The sequence below is a fragment of the Mustelus asterias genome, chromosome 12 (genome assembly GCF_964213995.1).
Source record: "Mustelus asterias chromosome 12, sMusAst1.hap1.1, whole genome shotgun sequence".
NCBI lineage: Eukaryota > Metazoa > Chordata > Chondrichthyes > Carcharhiniformes > Triakidae > Mustelus > Mustelus asterias.
Window position 1 is genome coordinate 46,072,475 of NC_135812.1, and position 15,801 is coordinate 46,088,275.

The 15,801-nt window shown below is 45.9% G+C and overlaps 1 protein-coding gene across 1 annotated transcript; it reads right to left on the reverse strand.

The window, feature by feature from the left end:
- Window positions 1-1,008: 1,008 nt before the first annotated feature.
- hspb1 (heat shock protein, alpha-crystallin-related, 1) lies at window positions 1,009-12,507 on the reverse strand. The gene is made up of 3 exons (XM_078225962.1): window positions 11,732-12,507; window positions 5,182-5,245; window positions 1,009-1,483 (listed from the first exon to the last, which is right to left on the reverse strand). The coding sequence occupies exons 1-3, from the start codon at window positions 12,120-12,122 to the stop codon at window positions 1,294-1,296; spliced, it is 645 nt and encodes a 214-aa protein (XP_078082088.1). The 5' UTR covers window positions 12,123-12,507; the 3' UTR covers window positions 1,009-1,293.
- Window positions 12,508-15,801: the final 3,294 nt, after the last annotated feature.

Sequence of the window (15,801 nt, forward strand, 5' to 3'; positions counted from 1 at the left end):
CAGATAGGCTAACTTATTCAAAGCAATTACTGTCTCTGGGGGATATACTTGATTCCTAAGAGCATTGGAACAGGAATCTCTTGGACATTTTCCCAGATATTGGCCACTGATTTTTCTCAGTTCTGCCATGGTTACCATGCAGTGAATAATGCATAAGGCTGCACCATGTCTGGATGAAGCAACCTTGATGGACCAGTTGCAAATTTTCCACCTTCCTTTTTGTAAGTGCCTATAGTTTGCGTGCTACCTTCCTATTCCAGATGATCCCATCTCCCTCCTGCCCAGCTAGAGTGACCTGAGGTTGCACTTAGCTGCTCAGGATGTTTCCTGGTAAATAGGATCAGATTGTATGTAGCAGAGGAGCAAATAGGACAATGGAATTGGAAATGGTGGTGAAATTTGGAATGATGGTAAGAGTGGGAATGGTGGTGGGAGTGCAGGGAGGGGAGGAGAGTAGCAGGAATGTGGGTGAATCTGGGATTAGAAGTGGGAGTGACGATGGGAATCAGTGTGATGGTGGGAATGAGAGTGGCACTATAAGTGATAGTGAAATTGAGATTGACAGTGGAAGTGGGTGATTTGGTCGGAATGGAATTGAAAGTGGATTTGAGAATAGCAGTGGGAGTGATGGAGGGAGGGTTGGTGATAATGCCAACATTGGGAATGGGTATGTTGGTGATAGGCATGCTGGTGATGTTAATGTTGATATTGGGAATGCTGGTGATGGGAATGTTGATATTGGCAATGTAGGTGTGAATGGAAACCTTGCTGGTAAATGTGGTGTTGGTGATATTGGCCTTAGACTGAAGCAACTTGGGATTCAGTGATAGGGCAGAATGCAACATCAGTAAGAATGGATAAGAGAGAAATAGCTGGAAACAGAACAGAAAAGCCAAATGGTCAGGAGGTTATTCAGCATCTGAAATTACTTTAGTGGCAGCCTTCATTTTCAGAATCAGCCCTGCTGAAGGGTCACCATTGAAACATTAATCACACTGGATATCATGCTAATGGGATAAAAAGGATTTATTTTTCTTATCATTTGTGTTTTTGTAAATAACGTTCAGTGTTGATCAAACAAAGGTTTTTACCAAAATCTGGAAAGTCTCTAAGTTTTGAAAAAGCTGCAATTGGAAGGACAGGAAATTGAATAGCCAAAAGACTGCACAGACACCTTCAGAGAATGGCTTCACAATCAATTGGTAATTATAGTTGGGCCATCTGGCCATCCTGGTGGTGTGGTGCCATTCCGTGCTGTGCTAGGTGCAGCCTTTGTTATTTGAACTGTCCGAATCACTTCTTTGCTGCTTCAGTTGCCTTCTTTGAATCCTGCACTCCAATCTGGGCTGTGGACTCGAAGGTAACTGGGATGGTGATCTCAGAGGACTGCAGGGCTGGCTTCTTCATTGGCGCTTCCACCGTCAGCACGCCACTGGGTGAGAGCGACGAAGAAACTATAGCGGGGTCCGTATCTGGTGGGAGGCTTGGAAGAAGGGAAAGAGAGATTAGACCACGTTGGCATGTTACTGGCTACATTACAGAACTCCAGTCACCCAGACAAACACAGCCTTTTTAAGATGCATTCTTTCATGGGATACGAGTATGGCTGGCAACATATACTGCTTATTCCTAATTATCCTTGAACTGGAAAGGGTTGTGAACGAAACCCAGTCCATCAAGCATTCCTGCCTCCCATCCATTGACTCCATCTACACTTCCTGCTGCCTTGGAAAAGCAGCCAGCATAATCAAAGACCCCATGCACCCCGGACATTCTCTCTTCCACCTTCTTCCGTCAGGAAAAAGATACAAAAGCCTGAGGTCACGTACCAACCGACTCAAGAACAGCTTCTTCCCTGCTGCCATCAGACTTTTGAATGGACCTACCTTATATTAAGCTGATCTTCCTCTTCACCCTATCGGTAACTGTAACATTACATTCTGCACCCTCTCCTTTTTTTCTCCTCTATGTACTCTATGAATGGCATGCTTTGTCTATAACAGCTCAGTAGAAATAATACTTTTCACTGTATTCCAATACATGTGACAATAATAAATCAATTCAATTCAATGGCTTGCTAAGCCATTTGCGAATCAACCATATTGCTGTGGATCTTGAGTCACATGTCATAAAATCATAGAATCCCTACAGTGCAGAAGGAGGCTATTCAGCCCATCGAGTCTGCACTGACCACAATCCCACCCAGGCCCTATTCTCGTAACCCCACTTATTTACCCTGCTAATCCCCCTGACACTAGGGCCAATTTAGCATGGCCAATCAACCTAACCCACTCATCTTTGGACTGTGGGAGGAAACCAGAGCACCCGGAGGAAACCCATGCAGACACGGGGAGAATGTGCAAACTCCACACAGACAGTGACTCGAGGCTAGAATTGAACCCGGGTCTCTGGCGCTGTGAGGCAGCAGCGCTAACCATTGTGCCACTGTGCCGCCCCATCTGTAGGCCAGACCAGGTAAGGACGGCAGATTTCCTTCCCTGAAGGACATTTGAGAACCACATGGGTTCACAGCAATCAATGATAGTTTCGTGGTCACCATGACTAAAACTAGCCTTATAATTCCAGATTTATTAATTGAATTTAAAATCCACCAGCTGGCATGGTGGGATTTGAACCCATGCCCCCATTAGTGTGCACCCCTAGATTACTGGTCTGGTGCCATCACCACTGAGCCACCCTCTCCCCTTTCAGATTGGCAGCATGGTTTGTACAGCTGTGAACCTTATTGGCCACACACACACACCCCTGAAAGTGATAATATGCAAGGATAAAATAATTTTGAAAGGGACTTGGATAAACAGCAGGAAATGGGGTTGATGCTGGATGGGTAGGAAAAGGCTGAGATGAATAAATAAACATGGGATACAATGGGGCTGAGAGCCATTCTTGGTCTTTTAAAAGGCAACCACTTCATTTTAATAATTTGCTTAATTTTTCACACAGCCTGTAGGTGTCCCTTTAAGGATTGCTTGACCTCAGTACCAGTTAGTGAACCTTGAGAAGACTCTGCTCACTTACACATGGGGGTTACAGCGTTTACCACAAATGGAACAAAACCCCAATGTAACCATTTCCAAAAAGGCTCTCGTCTGTTGTAAGTGAGGTCAGAGGAGCAGGGGGGGGGGGGGGGGGGAGCAATGTGAGGGGAAGGGTGAAGGTCCCATTTTGAGGCCATCTCGAAAATTGAGTTGGGTGTGCTTCAGGAGGGCAATGGGTGGTGGGGAGCAGTGCGCGGGAGTTGCTTTGCAAGAACTTAAACACTGGTTATTATCCTAGTGATACGCACATTCATGGGTTTACCCCATTCACAGATTGACACATGCACAAGTTCACACATAGATCAGATTTTATACTTTACTAACTGTCAGCATCAGATTTATTAGCTCATGTTAAAGCATGAGATCTAAGAAGGCATCTAAGAACCCACCATCCAAAACTCATTTATGTTTTGGCTTTACTGAAATTCCAAATTTTTCTTGTGTAAAAGTTGCTAGCAATGACAGCAATAGGAATCCCACCCATCTAAACTGTCCACTGTGCAGGAGGTGCCATTTTGATAGCAGATTAACTGCACATTACAGTAAATCCAGCTGGAGTAAACTGGATATAAACTGGTCGTTTGCTATAGTACAGAACTTAGGTATTGCTGAAAAAAGGGGACATGTTGTCAAAACTTTTTTCCTTGCACTCAGCAGGACACTTCACAAGAATACCAAATGTAAAGGGAACAATAATTTATACTACATGAGAAGAGAGTGCCGATTGGTTGGCAAATGGACTCTGATTGGTAGAGACATTGCCATGGAGAATGCATCAGGGAACAGTTAACTGCCAAGCAGTCACTGGGGCATATGGCTTAAATAACTGGCATCACACCAGCATTGAAATTCACAGACCACATTATTCTTTTGTGTGATAGGCAGAAGGTCTGTTTGAATGACAGAAGCATCCTGTTAGCAAATAATACCATTCACGTTGCTCCTGCATAATAGTAGCGTGAAACAGCTAGCTTCACCTATTGCGCACATTTTCTGAGACATCTTACCCTCCAGGGTAATTTGAGTAAAGCCGGCCACTTTTCAGGACCAAAAGTGGCGGCCTTAGACCATTCATGTGCTTGTGCAATTTATAGCAATTATCTGGTCAGTTGACCTGCCTGGTTTGAATTTGAACAATAGTTTGCCAGGTTTCTTGAAATTGAACAGAACTTTGGCAGGTCTGCTATGACTCTCACCTACTTTTATGGATGCACCATAGAAAGCATTCTTTCTGGTTGTATCAAAGCTTGGTATGGCTCCTGCTCTGTCCAAGACTGTAAGAATCTACAAAGGGTCATGAATGAAGCCCAGTCTATTATTCAAACCAGACCCCCATCCGTTGACACTGTCTACGCTTCCCACTGCCACAGAAAAGCAGCCAGCATAATCAAGGACCCCACGCACCCTGGACATACTCTCTTCCACCTTCTTCTGTCAGGATAAAGATACAAAAGTCTGAGGTCACGTATCAACCGACTCAAAAAACAGCTTCTTCCCTGCTGCCATCAGACTTTTGAATGGACCTATTTCGCATCAAGTTGATCTTTCTCTCCACCCTAGCTATGATGTGGAGTTGCCGGCATCGGACTGGGATAGGCACAGTAAGTAGTCTCTCACTGATGAAGGAGCGGTGCTCCGAAAACTCGTACTACCAAAAAACCTGTTGGACTTTAACCTGGTGTTGTGAGACTACTTACTGTGCCCACCCTAGCTATGACTGTAACACTACATTCTGCACTCTCCCCTTTCCTTCCCTATGTACAGTGTGCTTTATCTGTATAGCGTGCAAGAAACAATAATTTTCACTGTATACCAATACACGTGACAATAATAAATCAAATCAAATCAAATCAGTTAACTGTTCCTTCGTGCATTCTCCATTGCAGTGCCTATGTCAATAAGTACTCTTTTAAAGAGCCAGTGTAGACTCGATGGGCTGAATGGCCTCCTTGTGCACTGCAGGGATTCTATGGTTCAGTGAAATTGATATCATTTACTGGACTATGGGGAAAGGGCTAGCACAGGTATGATGGGCCACATGGCTTTCCTCTGTTGTTGACTCTAAGATGCAACTCAAAATGATGGGGTTACTGCAAAACAATTTATAAAAGAAATTACTCACAGATATTTTCGAGTAAAACACCTTGAAATAAAACCATGCTCATCTTGCCGTTCCTCGTGCTTGCCTGAAGGAGAGAATAATTGACATTTTCAATAAAGGCTGTTAAGGATCATTGTAAATCATGATCGTATTTTCATCAGGTTGGATAATTCACCACAATTCACACTAAATAGCTGAAAATGTTGGTCTGTGGGTATTTGAATGTAAATTAGTTACATAACAGAGCAACCCATTCAAAATCAAACTCCTCTCATTAAATACATAATCTCGTCATTTACAATGATCCAGAATGTCTCGAAATGATAACAGAAGAATTCACCTTCTGGGAAAAGACACCCTGATTTATTTTTACACAGCAGATTCCTATGGAATTGTTCTGGAAGATTCTTCAAATGCATTTTGGATGCAGTGCTGTCACAACAGGCTTCAAGTAATGAATGGTAGCGAAATAACACAAGCCTTACGGCTTGTTCTCATTGATTTCACTTCCATGATTTTCACAAATTGAGCTCCCAGCAACTGAGGCTCAAATCCAGGGGTGCACATTCAAAACAACAGCCCTCAGGCATCTTGATGTGAGATCGTGGAAGATCTTGCTTTTTGCAGTGCCTTTCTGACACTGTAGGTTCAATGTATGTTCTTGAAATAAATGTGTGGCTTTTGCTACCAAATAAACCTGTTGGACTTTAACCTGGTGTTGTTAAACTTCTTACTTGAAATAAGGTACAGGAACAACAGACAATGTAGGCTTCTTAACTTAAACACTGGGAACTCTTTTTTCAGGCGTGCACTGTCCCACAGTCAAGGTTCCACCCTGGGAGGAGCTAACCCCACCTCGGGGGGTCGTATGATCTGCAATCTTAAAGGAGCATTATGCACCCCAAACCCCAAAAGGAAATTTGACATGTCCACTACGACTCTCACCAACTTTTACAGATGCACCATAGAACGCATTCTTTCTGGTTGTATTACAGCTTGGTATGGCTCCTGCTCTGCCCAAGACCACAAGAAATTACAAAGGGTCATGAATGAAGCCCAGTCCATCACTCAAACCAGCCTCCCATCCATTGACTCTGTCTACACTTCCAGCTGCCTCAGAAAAGCAGCCAGCATAATCAAGGATCCCACGCACCCCGGATATATTCTCTTCCACCTTCTTCCATCAGGAAAAAGATACAAAAGTCTGAGGACACATACCAATTGACTCAAGAACAGCTTTTTCTCTGCTGCCATCAGATTTTTGAATAGACCCTACCTCACATTAAGATGATCTTTCTCTACACCCTAGCTATAACTGCAACACTACATTCTGCACTCTCTCCTTTCCTTCTCTATGAACGGTATGCTTTATCTGTATAGCGCGCAAGAAACAATACTTTTCACTGTATACTAATACATGTGACAATAATAAATTGAAATCAAATCAAAAAAACATACATATATCACAGTATGTTTGATCTGTTGTTAATCTTGAGGATTAGAATCTCATCATAGCAATGGGGTCCAAGGTAAGGATGTTTTAGTCCCAATTGTGATCAAGGTAGGAATATTCCATTCCCCATTAATCAATGCTCTCCCAATCTAAAAAGAACATATATGTTCTTATAAAATGAATGCTGGAATTGATTTAAACTGAATCAATTGTGTCACAGAGAGTTTCTTAAATGTCTGAGTGGCAAAAGGAGCCTTCCTGCAAAGAGGTGAAACCATGGACAGGCCAAGACCCCTGACACTTCATTGCAGTGTTAATGTAAGCCTGATTGTGAGACTATTAAAAAAAATTATTGAAAAAAACTTAAACTACAGCAAACATGAGAAAGGCAACAGGCATGTTGGCCTTTATTGAAATGGGATTGGAGTACAAGAATAAAGAAATCTTGCGACAATCGGACAGGGATCTGGTGAGATCCCACCTGGAATACTGTTTGCATTTGTGGTTTCCATACTGAAGGAAGGATAAAGTTGCATTAGAGGTAATGCTGCAAAGGTTCACGAGATTGGTGCCACATAATTCTGCCCCTGTAGTGGGAACTTGAACATCGAGAAATCTTAGAATGGTTACAGCACAGAAGGAGGTCATTCGATCCATTGGGTGAGATTTTCCATACTGCCCCCTCCCCCACTGTGTGACTGCCCACAGCGGAGGCAGCTCATTGTTGGTCACTGGCAGGATCTCCCAGTCCCACTGATGTCTACAGCATTTTCCATGGCTCGTCTGTCCCACAGCTGGGGAAACCGACCATAGCAGTTCGCCTTGGGCAGGACAGGAAGATCCCACTGGTGGGAAGGGCCAGCAAATCCCACCCATTGTATCTGTGCCAGCTCTCTACATGAGTGACTGACTAGTCACACTCTCCACCCTTGACCCACAACCCTGAGAACGTTTTCACTCCAGGTGGTTACCCAATAACCTGTTGAAAACTATGATTGAATCTCCCGCCCATCACATTCCCAGGCAGTGCATTTCATGTCATTCGAAGATGAACTAGGAACAGAGTAGACCATGCAGCCCATCGAGTGTGCTCGACCACTCAATATGATCCCAGCTGGTCCCAGGCTTCAGCTCCATTTTCCCGCCCGATCGCCATATCCGCCATATCCCATAATTCCCTGAGAGACCAAAAATCTGTCATTCTCAGCCTTAACTATAGTCAATGAAGAAACATCCACAACCCTCTGAGGTAGAGAATTTCAACGACTCACAACCCTTTGAGTAAAGTAATTTCTCCCCATCTCAGTCCCAAAGATCAATCCCTAATCCTGAGACCTTCCCAGCCAGGAGAAGCAATGTCTACCCTGTCAAGCCCTATCAGAACCTGGAGATTTCAATGAGATCCCCTCTCATTCTTCTAAATTCCAGAGAATAGAGGCACAATTTACTCAGCCCCCTAGGACAACCCCCTAATCTCAGGGAACAATCTAGTGAACCTTTGCAGTATTACCTCTAATGCAAGTATATCCTTCCTTCAATATTAAAACCACAACTGCAAACAGTATTCCAGGTGGGATCTCACCAAATCCCTGTCCAATTTTTGCAAGATTTCCTTGTTCTTGTACTCCAATCCCATTTCAATAAAGGCCAACATGTCTGTTGCTTTTTTCATGTTTGTTGTAGTTTAAGTTTTTTATTTATTTGAGTTACGATTAGGCTTATATTAACACTGCAATAAAGTTACTGTGAAAATCCCCTAGTTGCCACACTCCGGTGCCCGTTCGGGTACACTGAGGGAGAATTTAGTATGGCCAATGCACCCAACCAGCACATCTTTCAAACTGTGGGAGGAAACTGGAGAACCCGGAGGAAACCCACATAGACTCGGGGGGAACATGCAGACTCCGCACTGACAAGCTGGGAATTGAACTCAAGTCCCTGGCGCTGTGATGTAGCAGTGCTAACTACTGTGCCACACACCGCCCACCTGCATGCTACCTTTCTGTGTTCCCTGTATGATTACGCCCCAGTCCCTCTGAACATCACTGTCAACAAGTTTCACACCTATTAAAAATAATCTGCTTAATCTCAGAGAGAATGTGTGTGAGAGACAAGAGAGTGTGTGTGAGAGAGAGTGTGTATGAGAGAGTGTGTGTGAGAGAGTGTGTGAGTGTGTGTGAGAGAGTGTGTGTGAGAGACAGAGCGTGTGTGAGAGTGTGTATGAGAGAGAGTGTGTGTGTGTGAGAGAGAGAGTGTGTGTGAGAGAGTGCGTGTGTGAGAGAGAGTGTGTGAGAGAGTGTGTGTGTGAGAGAGGGGAGAGTGTGTGTGAGAGAGGGGAGAGTGTGTGTGAGAGAGAGAGTGTGTGAGAGAGAGAGTGTGTGAGAGAGAATGAGAGAGAATGTCTGAGAGAGTGTGTGTGTGAGAGAGGGGAGAGTGTGTGTGAGAGAGGGAAGAGTATGTGTGAGAGAGTGTGTGTGAGAGAGTGTGTGTGTGTGAGAGAGTGTATGTGAGAGAGTGTGTGTGTGAGAGGGGAGAGTGTGTGTGAGAGAGGGGAGAGTGTGTATGAGAGAGAGTGTGTGTGAGAGAGAATGTGTGAGAGAGAGAGTGTGTGTGAGAGAGTGTGTGCGAGACAGTGTGCATGAGAGTGAGTGTGAGAGAGAGAGTGTGTGAGAGAGGGGAGAGTGTGTGAGAGAGCGTGTGAGAGAGAGTATGCGTGAGAGTGTGTGAGAGAGACAGTGTGCGAGAGAGAGAGTATGAGAGAGAGAGTGTGTGAGAGAGTGTGTGAGAGAGAGAGTATGAGAGAGTGAGTTTGTGAGAGAGTGTTTGTGTGAGAGAGAGGAGTGTGTGTGAGAGAGGGGAATGTCTGTGTGTGAGAGAGAGAGTGTGTGAGAGAGTGTGTGTGTGAGAGAGGGGAGAGTGTGCGAGAGAGGGGAGTGTGTGTGTGTGAGTGAGTGTGAGAGAGTGTGTGAGAATGAGAGAGGGTATGAGAGAGTGACAGAGCGTGTGAAAGAGTATGTGAGAAAGTGGAATGTGTTTGTGAGAGAGTGTGTGTGAGAGAGTGAGTGAGAGAGAGTGTTTGAGAGAGTGAACGTATGTGCGAGAGTGTATGAAAGAGTGTGTGAGAAAGCGTAATGTGTGAGGGAGTGAGTGAGAGAGAGTGTGTGAGAGAGTGTGTGTGAAACAGACTGAGAATGTGTGTGTGAGAGAGAGAGTTTGTGTGACTGTGTGAGAGAGAGTGTGTGAAAGTGTGCGTGAGAAAGAGTGTGTGTGTGTGTGAGAATGCGAGAGAGAGTGTGTGCGCAAGAGTGTGTGAGAAAGCGGAATGTGTATGTGAGAGAGTGTGCGTGAGAATGAGTGTGAGAGAGGGTGTGAGAGAGTGAGAGAGCGTGTGCGCAAGAGTGTGTGAGAAAGCGGAATGTGTATGTGAGAGAGTGAATGTGTAAGAGAGTGAATGTGTGAGAGAGTGAGAGAGAGTGTGTGAGAGAGAGTTTGTGTGAAACAGTGTGTGAGAGAGTGTGTGTGAGACAGAGTGTGTGTGGGAGTGAGAGAGTGTGTGAGAAAGAGTGAATGTGAGATTGAGTGTATGTGAGTGTGTGTGTGAGAGTGTGTATGAGAGAGGGGAGAGTGTGTGTGAGGGAAAGCATGTGTGTGAGAGACAGTGAGAAAGGGGGCAGTGTGATGATTTTCTGAATCATTCCCAGTTTCAGGGTTCTCATTCTCCCTTACTTCCATGCACCAATACAGACTTGCACCCAGTTTCACATCAGTTTTTTAAAAGAAAACAATAGTTAAAGTTTTACTAAACCTTCTCAAATTTGCTCATTGTCCCCTTGAGTGAGGGGAAAATTGAAATGTGCTCTCCTCTCCAGAGGAAAAGTTTGGACAAGCCTGGTTTCCAGTAATACAGTCAGACCCATTCCCCCCTCGCCCCGCTTGCATCCCCGAGGCTCTGGAACTTTATTTCCTTCTGGTGCATATTCAATTCCCTTTGCAAATCACTGGCTGACTGGCTTCCATCAGGCAGCAAGTCCCAGGTCATCAACACTCGCTCCTCGCACACCCAACCCGCCGCTGACTTCTGTAAATCCTAGTCCCTGTGCCATCAGCTAAGGTGATACTGCACATCAAAATCCATATTAGTGGGTCAGAGCAATGGGTAAAGACTTCTCAATGTTAGAGTTAAGGTCAACAGAGCTTGTATTAATAGCACATCTGTCCCTGATATCCAGACACTCCAAAGCAGCTCATGATAAAGGAAAATCTGATTGCAAAACCAATTGAGAAAGTGGTTAGTCGGGTTAGCTGTTGCCAGAAGGATGAATGTTGGCCGAAGCCAACTGGCTCCGTGCTCGTTGGGCACCACAGGGGCTGGGTGTCGACCCCTTTAATCACATTTTAGTGTGATGTTTTAAGTTTCCTTTCCACTTTGTTTTCTGTTTCAGGCGGTTCCCATCTTTTTGGGCAATTGCCCCTTTTAATTTATCCCTCCGTTAATTTGATTTAGTTTATTTGTTTAGTCAAAGAGATTGAGCATCCTGCTGGCACCCGGAGATCTTTGATATTCTCTGGAGCAGACAGACACAAGCTTTAACTTAAAGGACAGCACTCCTCTCAATTCCACATTGAAGATTCACTGGAGATTCCGGAGTTGGAATCTCTGGATTGGGATCCGGACACATTCTCAGAGATAGACTGTGTGTTATTCTGACACTGGACAAACACCCTGGCTTTCCTGTTTCATAGAATCTCTACAGTGCAGAAGGAGGCCATTCAGCCCATCCAGCCTGCACGGACAACAATCCCATCCAGGCCCTATCCCCGTAACCCCACATATTTACCCCACTATCCCAGGGGCAATTTAGCATGGCCAATCAACCTAACCTGCACATCTTTGGACTGTGGGAGGAAACTGGAGCACCCGGAGGAAACTCACGTAAACACGGGGAGAACGTGTAAACGCTACACAGCCTGTGACCCGAGGCCGGGAATTGAACCCGGGTCCCTGGCATTGTGAGGCAGCAGTGCTACCCATTGTGCCACCGTGCCGCCCATTAGTGAAAAGCACTAATAAACATTATAAACTGAACAAAACCCATGCCAGGCAGAGGGAGGTCTCACCAGTGATTTCCACGTATCCATCCTTGGTTTTGACGGCGATCTCCTCGGGGGCGAAGTGGTTCACATCCAAATTGACCCTCCACTTGTCCGAGGTGACCTTGATCTCGGACAGGCCGGTACTTTGCTGCCGGCTCAGGCCACTCTCCTGGCCGCCGGGGGCAGCCCCGGTGCTGGCTGCCGCTGCCGCTGTGGCCGGGCTCCCCGCGGGCATCGCCGCCAGCGCCGGGCGCAGGTAACCCGGCCACATGCCGTGCCAGTCGCTCGCCCAGTCGTGCGGGAAAGCTGGCATCCCGAAGGACTGGTCAAAGAGCCGGCCCGGGTAGTGCCAATCCCGGAAAGGGTCCCAGCTGGGACTCCGCAGGAAGCTGAAGGGGATCCGCCGCTCAGACATTGGGTACAGGCTGGGAGCAACTTTGGCCAAAGTTTGGGCACAGAGTGGGTAAGGCTGGGACAGCGGCGCCTTTTATATCTGGGAGTTGCCTGCGGTATATTTAGAACAGTTTCCACTTGCTGGCTTTTTATAGGGACAAGGCTCATTGTTATGGAATGCCAGAAAGGGAACCAACTTCTAGAATATTCCCAATGACAATCCCTTCCCAATTGTCTGCATATGGATCTGGAACGGTCAGTAGAGCTTTGCAGTTGACACACACACACTCTGCCAATTAAAACACTCATCCCCATTTATCCATACAGCACTGTGTACAGAAACTGCTCAATGTTTCTTACAGACTGGGGAAAGACAGTGACACTAGCTGAGTTGTTCTTGCAAAGAGGCAGCAGGAATTGGAATACTGAATGTCCTCCACCCCAGTGGCAGGTATTCCATGTTTCTGAGGTTGAATAGGGTAGTCTCTGTGGCACAATTGGTAAGCGCACTCTGCTATTAACCAAAAGGTTGGTGGTTTGAAACCATCCAGGGATGGAATTTTCACTGTTTGGGGCGGCACGGTGGCACAGTGGTTAGCACTGCTGCCTCACAGCGCCAGGGACCCGGGTTCAAATCCGGCCTCGGATCACTGTCTGTGTGGAGTATGCACTTGCTCCCCGTGTCTGTGTGGGTTTCCTCTGGGTGCTCTGGTTTCCTTCCACAGTCCAAAGATGTGCGGGTTAGGTTGGTTGGCCATGTTAAATTGCCCCTTGGCATCCCAGGATGTGTAGGTTAGGGGGATTAGCGGGGTAAATGTGTGGGATACGGGACCTAGGTAAGATGCTCAGTCGGAGAGTCAGTTCAGACTCAATGGGCTGAAAGGTCTCCTTGTGCACTGTAGGGATTCTATGATTCTGTGAATAATTTCCTATGAATAAGATCTGTCATATGAGGTGAGACTAAGTCGGGTAGGATTATATTCACTGGAGTTTAGAATAGTGAGAGGGGATCTCATAGGAACTTATAAAATTCTAACAGGGTTGGACAGCATAGATTTAGAAAGAATGTTCCCGATGGAAAGCACAGAACTAGGGGTAATAGTTTGAGGGTAGGGGTTTTGGGACTGAGGTGAGGAGAAATTTCTTTACCCAGAGAGTGGTGAATGTAGGGAATTCGCTACCACAGAATGTAGTTGAGGCCAAAACAGTGTTTGATTCCATAATGAAATTTGATACAGCTCTTGGGGCTAAAGGGATCAAGGGATATGGGGGTGGGGGGGGGGGGGTGGAAGAGGGATCAGAACATTGAATTCGATGATCAGCCTTGATCAAAATGAATGGTGGAGCAGGCTCGTAGGGCCGAATGACCTACCCCTAGTTTCTATGTTTCATGCTGTCCTCCCTCTCAGTTATTCTGCAGGAATCATTTGCACCCTCCCATGCCTCTGGACCCATTTCTGTTTCTCATCTCCTTTCCTAATCCTTATTGCCCTGTACCAGCGTCACTTTGGTCATGTGATCATTCCTGCTCTTCCTTTCCTTGTCCCCCTGCCTCCTTAGCCGGCTCTCTCTATTTGTTTAGCTCCTGTTCACCTCTTAACATCTGCGAACTCATGGCTCTGAAATGTTAAACCTGTTTCTCTCTCCACACAGGCTACCCTGACTGGCTGGAAGTTTCTGGGGTTTTTTTCTCCTACACTCACCTCGTCTCCCGCATCCCCATGCCATTGAATCGTGTGACTCAGTTACCCCACGACATTCCTGATGACATCTCCTCCACTGGGCGGAGTGGTGGGGGGTGGGGGGAGGGGGTGGTGGAGCAACATCCTGTCAACCCCGGTGTAATATGAGCGTTAACACAGGATGAAAAATGACAACACTGCTGTTCCATGTGTGTCCCTCAGACTGACAGCTGGTGCTGCAGTGGGTTTGCAGAATGTTCGAGGGTCAGTTTCTACTGGGCTTCACATTGCCTGCAGAGCAGGATCCCTCCCAGTCTGAATACTACCCTATGTATGCAGACAGAGGAAGTATGTATGAATTAGTACCTGCATAAGTGAAAACACAAACCAACTGGCTCAAGAAAAGCCTCTTCCCGGCTGTCATCAGACTTTTGAATGGTCCTATCATATATTAAGCTGATCTTTCTCTTCACCCTACCTGTAACTGCAACACTATATCCTGAACACTCTCCTTTCAGTCTCCCTTGTACTCTATGAATGGTATGTTTTGTCTGTATAGTGCGCAAGAAAAAATAACTTTCACTGTATCCCGATACATGTGACAACATAAATCAAATCAGAAAAGATCATACATAGGGTGTGGTCTGAGCAAAGGACATGAGCTGGTCACTGTGCCTGAACAGTCTCACTCCCAGGATCCGGTATCTTATAATGGACTAAAATAAAAGCCAAATATTGTGGAAGCTGGAATCTGAAACAAAAGCAGAAAATGCTGTAAAAACTCAGCAGGTCTGACAGCATCTGTGGAGAGACAATAGAGATCTCTGAAGAAGAGTCATAAGGACTGGAATCATTAACTCTGGGCGGAACTTTCCCACCGTTCAAGTCGGCAAGATCCCTGCCACCCGTTTCCCGGCAGCGAGATGTGCGTTCAACCAGAAACCCCATTGACAATGGTGAGACCAGAAGATTCCATCACCGGCCAACAGCGAGCCTCCTCCACTGCCACGGAACACGCGGTGGATTACTCGGTAAATCCTGCCCTCCGTTTTTCTCTGCACAGATGCGGCCAAACCTGCAAAGGTTTTCCAGCACTTTCTATTTTAGTTTCTTACAATGGACTGTTGTGTGAGAGAATTTTGCACATCCTCCAGTCTAACATTTAGAAATAGCAATCATAGAAACCCTACAGTACAGAAAGAGGCCATTCGACCCATCGAGTCTGCACCGACCACAATCCCACCCAGGCTCCACCCCCATATCCACCCACTAATCCCTCCAACCTACGCATCTCAGCACATTAAGGGAAATTTTTAACATGGCCAATCAACCTAACCCGCACATCTTTGGACTGTGGGAGGAAACCGGAGCACCCGGAGGAAACCCACGCAGACATGAGGAGAATGTGCAAACTCCACACAGACAGTGACCCAAGCCGGGAATCGAACCCAGGTCCCTGGAGCTGTGAAGCAGCAGTGCTAACCACTGTGCTACCGTGCCACCCATTTTATGAGGCTTTTTTAAAGAAAATTGTTTATTTGCTGATATATATATATACACATATGTATATATATATATATCTAAAACCAGAGTTAACCATTTAATATGGGAAAGATTCATTAATCCAATGCTCTTTCTCTCCAGTAAGAGAAAGCTGAAGAGGTACATAATGGAGGAACATCCTCTATAGAGATGGTACAGTGTAAAGAAAAGGTTTGATATGGAAATGCGTCCACTGTGAGGAGTCTAAAACTAGGGGATATAAACATAAGATAATTACTAATGAATCCAGTAAGGAGTTCAGGAGAAACATCCTTACCCAGGTGAGAATTTGGAACTCAGGAATACAAGCTGAGGTGAACAACACAATTGCAGATATGGGGTGGGGGGGGGGGGGGGGGGGGGTGGCGGGAGGGGGGGCTAGACTTGAGCATGAAGGGGACAAGGAGGAGAAGGAAATGTTGATGAGGGTACAGGAAAACTGGTGGATTCCTTCGTTAACACCTTCCAAACCATGAC